General features: G+C 48.6%; 1 protein-coding gene across 1 annotated transcript in view; it reads right to left on the bottom strand.

The window, feature by feature from the left end:
• The window catches only part of SLC1A1 (solute carrier family 1 (neuronal/epithelial high affinity glutamate transporter, system Xag), member 1), a 77,365-nt gene extending 69,300 nt beyond the window's left edge, over positions 1-8,065 (bottom strand). Inside the window, exon 1 of the mRNA XM_012652895.1 lies at positions 7,970-8,065. Coding sequence (XP_012508349.1) covers positions 7,970-8,060 — 91 coding nt within the window. The 5' untranslated portion in view covers positions 8,061-8,065. The remainder of the gene's footprint in view (positions 1-7,969) is intronic.
• Positions 8,066-8,796: the final 731 nt, after the last annotated feature.

Below are 8,796 nucleotides of genomic sequence, written 5' to 3'. Positions count from 1 at the left end.
GTTCTCATCAGTTTTCAGAAATATATAGATATAAAGCTATATTCTTCATTAAAAGCAAAAGTCTCCACTATATACAGATAACTATGCCATTTTTGTTTTCCCTGTCAAACTGATTATTAATTGTATGTTGTGGAAATGATTGATTTTGAAGATATAGGAACTAGACTATTCCTATCATTTTAAAGAAAAATTTTTAAGGAAATCATTATTTTATTTTGTGATTTTGGAATATTCTGTGCTTCAAAAGTATTTTAACTTAGAGATATATAAAGTCCAAAAGCATACATTTATTAGACTTTCTATTATTCCTATTGTAATGAACAATCTAATACTGACATAGAACATTACTCTGGTAATTGCTCCCCATACAATTTACATTATTATCCCTAAGTCACTGATTGGCAGTTCATACAGAACAGGTGAGTCAACATCAAAGTCATCTCATCTTCATGTAATGACCTTTAACCCTCCCTTAGCTCACTACCGAAGAGTTCCTCTGGCTCCTGGCAATGAACTGAGGAATGACTATATAGTCATAGAGCTAAAGGTTCTTAAAACTACAGGAAACCTCAGAGATTTTCTAACCTAGGGTCAACCAGTAGGCAGCACACATACCACTATTTCCTGACCCTAAGTCCTTGGCAGACAGCAGTAATCCATTTCCGAACTTTTGTTTCCAACTTTCTCAGCAGACATCATACCAGACAACCCCCTACCTATAAATGAGAATTGGCACATGAGTGGAATCCTAATCCAAATCCCTTTCTTTGTGATAAGAAACAAAGGCTCAGAGAGTATAAGTATCAGATACACTGTTTCTTAAACACAGCTTTTAAGAGTCAGTCTCATTACTTTGTTTCATTTCATTTTCCAGTGTCTACTAGGTATGAGAGGAGGGCCCTCAAGGAATCTATAATTTAGTTTTGAGGAAGAAAAGATGCTTGAGATATTTATGTAGACTAATTAAATGTTAATCTGTGTTGCTGACATAGATCAGAGGGGGCTGAAGCAGGCAGAGAAGAATTTAAGGAGGAAATGGAGTTTCATCTAAGCTTTGGGCTCATTTATTCCCTCCACAAACAAGATAATGCCTTACTAACGCTCTGAGTCATAAATGGCTCAACAACTCAACAAACGTTATCGAGCCCACCAGGTAACGTAGTGGGTGCCACGGGCACAGAGAGTAGCAGCACAAAATTCCTTCCCTCATGGGTTGGTGAGGGAGGCAGAAAAACCAGAATACAGGGCAATAAATACCAAGTGGATACCAGTTCTGCACAGCAGTGGAGGAGCATACGGTTAGGTGCAGAATGCCTGGAGCCAGACTGCCAGGGTTTGAATCCCAGCCCTGCCCTTGACCAGTGACCTTGGACAAGTTTCTTAATTCTCTGTGCGTCAGTTTCCTGAAAATATGCTTGATGGAAAGGTCAAATGGGTTACTATACTACGATATAGCACTTGGAACAGTATTTGGCACATAGTCAGTGATACATAAATCTCAGATCTTATTATATGTGAAACAGGAAGGGAGGGCACTTTGTACCACCTGGGAGAAGCGGGGATGAGGGGAATTACCCAGAAGAAGGGGTGTTTGAGCCGAGTCTCGAAGGATGAGTCAGGCAGGCTGGACGCAGGTGGTGAAGGGTTTTGGATGCCTTGCTAAAGAGATGTCCTCCCCTCACCTAAGGGTGGTGCAGAGCCATGAACTCTTTTAAGCCCCAGAGTGATGTGATCCAATCCACATCTTAGAAAGGTCACTTTGATAGTAATTTGAATGCTTAACTGTTACCCCTTGCAGTGGTTTGAGTGCTGGCCCCAAAATGAATGAATATTACCTTCTGTGGCAAAATGTGATTTAGTCAAGGATCTTGACAGGAGGGTTATCTGGGCAGGCTCTAAATGCCATCACAAAAAGACAGAGCTAGAGGGAGACCACAAACACAGGAGAAAGGGACATGGAGACAGAGGCAGGGGTTAGAGCGATGTGGCCACAAGCCCAGGAATGCCGGGGCAGCTGCCAGAGGCTGGATGAGTCCAGGGACAGATTCCCCCCTAGAGCTCCCAGAGGAGTGTGGCCCTGCTGGCATTTGGACTTTTGGCCTCCAGAATTGGTGAAAATAAATTTCTGCTGTGGTAATGTGTGACAGCAGCTACAGGAAATGAATACAGCCACTGACCCTTAATACCTCCCCTTCCATCTCAGGGGCATGAAGTCCTGTCGCCTGTCCAGGGTAAAGCCCTGACTAGGCCCCTCCCCACCTCGCTGCCTTCCACTCCCCCAGCCTCACTCCAGCCATCGTCATTCACGGTTCTCTCTCTTCTGCCTTTTTACTCTCAAAGATTGCTTCTCTTCAGGTTCAATCACACTGAAGTCTCCTTCAGTGCAAAACAAGACAAAATAGAAAATACTTCTCTGGATCTCACACATAACGACTACCACTTCCTCCCGATTCTTTCACACCTGTGCGCCTCCAAAGAAAGGCCCAGAGGGTCAGTCCCGTCCTCCTGCACCCTCAACGCTGTCGAACACCCTCCCCCACTGAGTCTCACCCCCGACTTGCTCCAGCTCTGAACTCCTATCACGCTATCCGATTCTCCTCTGTGTGCCTCCTCTACCCGGACCTCCAAGGTTCGAGTTCTCCAGGGCTCTGTCTTTGTTCTTGTCTTCCCTCTCTTCTCCCAAAATGGGTTCATTCATTTCCAAAGCTTTAAACACACGCCCAACACACTCAATACTCCATTCCACGTTTGCCTCCTGGGCACCAGACCCACTCACCCCGCTGCTCGCTGCCCACCTTTGCCCAAGGGCCCCTCAGGCTCCTCAACTCCACGTGTCCACAGTGGAACAGGCCATGTTCTTTTCCAAGCTGGTGTCCCTTCCAGGACTCCGTATCCTGCTAGAGACAGCCACCGCCTTCTCCATCAGACCAAATCCAGCTCAGCCCTGCCAGGTTAACCGGCTGAGCACCCCGAGCAGCTGTCTTTCCCTTCCACTCCACTGCTCAGTCGAGGTGCCCGTTTTCCCTCACCCGGACCTTGGACCTGAACCGCCCCATTGCTCTGACCCCCTCCTAACCCACCCCAGCTCCTCTACTCTCTGCCTCCCTCACACGACTCCTTGATGTTTCTCAAACCAGCCAGGATGCTCCCCAGACATCTGTGCAACTTGTTCCTTCCCCTCTTTCCATTCTTGGTGCAACTGTCACCTTCTCAGTATGGCCTTCCCTGTCGCTCTATTTGAAGTTGCAACCCCCACCTTCCCAGCCCCTTCCCCTGCTCTATGTATTGCGCAGCGCTATTGTCATCGAGCATACTACACTGTATTTTACCTATTTATTCTCTTCACTGCCTCCGTCTCTCCACTTGAACAGAAGTCCCATGAGGGCAGGGAGTTTTGTTTACTGCTGTGTGACCTGGCCCTAGAATAGTCCTCTGTTCTGCAGGGATATTCCTAAACACTGCTGAGCCAAGGCTCTGTGCCGGGGAGGGGCTGGGCCCAGACCAGTGTGAGCCACCAGCCGCCCTGTCCTCAGGGGTTTCACAGACAGAACAAGGAAGTATATACCAAGTCTCAAATCAGCAACATGCTACGAGGGCTCCAGGGCAGGAGCCATGAGGCTAGGCAAGGGTGTTACTGAGAATGTGAAAGAATCTGATTTTTAAGACAATGGAATCAGAATCTATAAATGATTGCTTCCTTAGCGCTCCAAAGAAAATGATTTAGCATGAATCAGCTTGCCAGTTCCGTGTAAACACCAACACCTATTACCTTTTCTGAGAATTCCTAAGCTTGAAATGACATTTTCAAAGGACTGAAATAACACATAGCCCGTCTGGAGAAAAAGATGAGGGTTTGTGTTGTGAATAGGGTGAGGATACCACATGTGCCTTAACAACATTATCATTACGTGATCATCACTGGGTGACTCCAATCAGAATGCCGGCGGAATTCTCACACTCAGTAATTCTGCCTGGACACAACTCCCACTTAGAGCACAAAAATCCTTCCTTATATAAAATTACATATTGAAACATTATATTTAAGTGACTTGAGGATTAGACTGTGGGGTACAAAACAAAATGATTAATTCCTTCCACTTCCCTTTTAAAAATAATGAATACTACAACAGAGGCCAGTATTGGTTTGGACAGAGCATGTTATCAAAACACTTGAATCTCCCTGGACTCTAAATTATAGGCTGGACACCAAGCAGAACAGTGAAAGAAACACAGCATGAGAGACTTTATTTTATAAGAAAAAATTAATTTTCTCATAATAAAGTTAACCAGATTTATCTTAAAATAACATCTATTAAGTACTTATTATATGCCAGCCACAGAATTGGGTATTTTCACATTATCTTAATCTATTCTAACAATGAATGAGGTAATGACGAATAGCCCCATTTTCCAGATAAAGAAACTGAGGACTGCACAGAAGAAGCAATTTGTCTAAACAGTAGGGCCTGATAGTGCCAGAATTCAAATGCAGGACTCTTGACTCCAGGCTCTGTGCTTTCTACCGCACTACAGAAGCAGGAAGAAAGCTTGTAAGAAATGTAACGAAAGCAATGAAAATGTTCCTAATGGTATTTTAGTAAAGGCCTCTCCTGTGAAAATACAAGATATTATTTTCAGGATCTTGTAGGGTTTCACAGAAATTAACAAAGATGGTCACCTAACTACTCAATCCCTTTATCATGTGAATAAGAATTTGAGAAAGGTTTGGTTCTCAGCATTTCCTTGTCCGTGAGAAGAATTAACTTCCGCATCTAATAAATAAAGATGATCTTTAACTGCATTTCCCCTAAAATGTTGTATCTTGAAAAATCAGAGGCTTTAAGCTGGCTCATAAGAATCTTTGCCCCATTTCAATAACCAAAATATTTTAAAGTGTCAGGGCTGCTGCATTATAGCAGGGACCAAACATTTCAATGGCTGCAATTAAAAGATGACATTTCTGGCTGGGCACGGTGGCTCACGCCTGTAATCCTAGCTCTCTGGGAGGCCGAGGTGGGTGGATTGTTTGAGCTCAGGAGTTCGAGACCAGCCTGAGCAAGAGCGAGACCCCGTCTCTATCAAAAATAGAAAGAAATTAATTGGACAGCTAAAAATACATAGAAAAAATTAGCCGGGCATGGTGGCGCATGCCTGTAGTCCCAGCTACTTGGGAGGCTGAGGTAGTAGGATCACTTGAGCCCAAGAGTCTGAGGTTGCTGTGAGCTAGGCTAACGCCATGGCACTCACTCTAGCCCGGGCAAAAAAGTGAGACTGTCTCAAAAAAAAAAAAAAAAAAAGATGACATTTCTTCAGGGTAGTTAGTAAACTTAACAGTTTTTTCTTCTTTACAGGCCACATGCAGAAAACTCCAGAAGGGAGGCTGCATGAGAGTGCTTGTGATTTTTCTGCATCAATGAAGACAGTTATAAAATAAACTCTTCCTATAACTCAGGGGCTTATGGAGAGACTCAGTGCCACTGTTATTGTAGGTCGCTGGAATTTCATTGCTGGTTAAACAAATGAGCCCTTGCAGACTACACAGAGGTCTGACTTTCCACTCAGGCCCAGCACACTCTGAAGAAGAGGAAAAGAGAAGGACCCCAGCAAGTGGCTGTTGATGGGCACACTGGGGTAGCCTAGGCTTGAGACTTCTCAAACGAGAAGTGAGAATCGGACTGCCTTGTATTGGGACTGCCCTGAGTTGGGACTACCCTGCGTTGCTATCTGGAAGAGGAAATGTCCAGGAAGATTTCAGCTGTGCACTTAAAAATTTTTCTTTTGGTATTTTATTTTTATTTTATTTATTTATTTAGAGACAGTTTTGCTCTCTCATCCAGGCTAGAGTGCAGTGGCATCATCATAGCTCACAGCAACCTCAAACTCCTGGGCTCCAGGGATCCTCCTGCCTCAGGCTCCCAAGTAGCTGGGCCTACAGGCATGCACCATGACACCTGGCTAAGTTTTCTATTTTTGTAGAGATGGGATCTCACTCTTGCTCAGCTTGGGCTCGAACTCCTGGCCCCAAGTGATCTTCCTGCCTCAGCCTCCCAGAGTGCTAGGATTACAGTGTGCGCCACAGTGCCCAGCCTTACAATTTTTAAATGGTGGTTTTCGTTTCTGGAGAAAAGTACCCGAATCAAGCTCCCAGGGCTCGTCCCCATTAAAACTGGAGGAAAGTGCCCATCTGAGACCAAAGGTGATATCTAGCAAAACAGGCATGTAATCCTTCTTGACCAGGAAGGATTATGCAGCTGGTTCCAAAGGCCGGGGAACAACTGCTCAGAATCTTTCCACACCAGCCTCTAGTGAATCAGTGCACTGAGCAGTGGTGTGCAACACTTGGTTAACAAGTGAGTATCTCTGGAGAGCCCCAGGGTCAAAAAGGCAGGATTATTGCATTTCCATGGGGAATTGGGAGGGAGACACAAGCCAACTTACACCCCCAAAGTCTTTAAAAAAGAGATTCAGCAATTAATTCTGGATACTTATCACTAGGAAAACAAACAAGGCCATCTCTTCTCTTTGGCTAAAAAGAAATCAAATAGCTCTTTGTAGAGTCTGCTATTTAAATGTGATGGGGCAAGATGAACCTTCCCTATAAATTCCCAAAGCCACTTGGCACTTCTTGGGGGTAATAGTCAACACTCGCTTCTCTACTCTCCTTCTCCTCCCACAAATGGCTCTGCCAAGGCAATTCTGGACGTTATTTATTTACTAGAAACCTGACTTTTCGTTGCACAAGGTTCTGGACAATCTGACCCTAAGGATTCCATTAACTTTCAATGGTGGTTTTCCAGGAGGGGGGAGTAATCCGAGGGGGAGAAGGCAACACCAAATATTCTGAGATTCAGAAGTGGCAGCTGGAGAGGAAGGTGCAAGAGGCTGCCCTCACCTGCCTTTCCAGCAAACCCAGCTGCAGTTTCCAAAGGGAAGGTGGAGCCTGCCAAGGAATCCACATTGCCCAGAGTGTGCGTCAGCCCTCACCTGCTGGGAGTCCCCACCTGTGTGAGCTCATATGGAAAGAGACAGACATGGCTCCAATCGCAAAGAAGTGCATCCCGGGGGCCCAATTTGGAAAACAGACAACCTTGGCAGAAGTTCAGAATCCAAATACGAATAACTCATACCTCTGAGCAATGAATGGCTCAGACATCCTCCTAATCCAGTGATCTGCCAGAGGTGAATCACTTAAATACACCCTTGTTTAAAAACAGGCTAGGATGGCTTAAAAATTACTTTTAATAGAAAAACAACGTGGAGAGCAAGGAAGCTAAGGAGGAGAGGGGGCCATCTGAGTTCTCTTAGCCCTCTTCCCCTGTGACCTCCCGCTGGCCACAATGGCACGCCCCTGAATGCAGGCACGAATCTGTCAGCTTTTCAGAACCCGGGTCCAGGCAGTTGGCACTCGCCGCGTGGGAAGACACCTTTCCAGGCACTGCCCAGGGCGAGCGGCGGTAACATCCCTAGCCTGTCTACCCCGGGGACACGGTCATCCCGAGGCCAAGGTGCCTCTTCCAGTGTCCGACTGAGAACTGAAATCCACATACAGTCTGTCGGGGCAGCGTTGTTCAGGAAAAAAAAAAAGTGGAGGGGGAGCAGATAGGATTAAAAACAAAATTAAACCCTGTTTGTTTCCAAATGGGCAGAGCCTAGAGCTACTTGCTTCCCTTTCCACCTTCCTGCCCATTTCCACCTTCCAAGATCATTTTGTGTAAAGCAGAAACCAGCAGCTCGTGGAGCACCCAAGTGGGAGTCCGGGAGGAGCTTTGTTCTTCGTACGCAGTAATTAACGCGCTTGGGGGGGAACCCCCGCCGGGGGGTCCAAGGCCAAGGCCGAGGGGCCGCCGAGGGATCCGGGCATCGCGAGCGCCAGCGCCAAGCCCACCCTCGCACCCGCGCGCCCCGCACGCGGCCTGGGCGCTGGGCGCGCGTGAGGGTGCGCGCATCGCCCACCCGCTGCGCCGCTCACCTAACACCACCGCGGCCACGGTGGAGAGCAGCAGCCAGTTATTCTTCAGGAAGCGCTTGCAGTCACATCGCTTCCTCGCCGGCTTCCCCATGGCGGGCGCCCGGGCTCGGAGCCGCCGCCGCGGTCGCCGCTATTGTGCACGGGGCTCGGGAGTGCGCTCGTGGGCGAGGGGACACGGGGACGGCGGGCAGCTCCGCGGCGCAGTGGAGGTGGGATGCAGGAGCACGGGGGAGAGGGTGAGCGTTGGCTGCCGCTGTTGCGGCTGCTGCAGCTGTCACCGCCGCTGCCGCCGCCGCCACCACCTGGGGTCGCGCACCGCTCCTGCCGCCCTGCTAGCCCGGTGGCTTTGCGTGGCGGGCGCGCCCGGCTCCTCCTGCCGCCGCCGCGCTCTGCGGCGCCCGGGCCAACCAGCGAGAAAGGAGGGAGGAGCGGCGGGCCCAGGGAGGCGGGTGGGTGCGTGCGTGGGGCGCCGGGGTCCCGGCGGAGCAGGCGTGGGAGGGCGCCGAGCGCTGCGGCTGGAGCGGGGGTGTCCCCTCTGGGAACCCTGCGCCCGGCTCCACAGCCTTCAGCTGGAGTCTGTGTCGCTTGTCCCCGCACGCCCCTACCGCGTGTTAGGTCTTCGGATTTCAGGTTTTCTTCTGCCCCTAATCCAGAGGGGCGGAGCCACTGCCATGGTTGGCGTGGACTTCATCCTGCAACCTCCCTCTTCTTTTTCCATACCAGCCATTCCCAGTGCCAGCACCAGGAGAACGCAGCGTCCTTTCGAGTTGGGGGAAACTGATTCTACCTTGGGTCCCTCTTGCTCTTCTGCACAGGCTGGGATTTGC

Source organism: Propithecus coquereli, unplaced genomic scaffold, assembly GCF_000956105.1.
Source record: "Propithecus coquereli isolate 6110/MARCELLA unplaced genomic scaffold, Pcoq_1.0 Scaffold403, whole genome shotgun sequence".
In the NCBI taxonomy this organism is placed as follows: Eukaryota; Metazoa; Chordata; class Mammalia; order Primates; family Indriidae; genus Propithecus; species Propithecus coquereli.
Note: the sequence above shows the minus strand (reverse complement) of the source record. Positions and strands in the feature narration are given on the sequence as shown.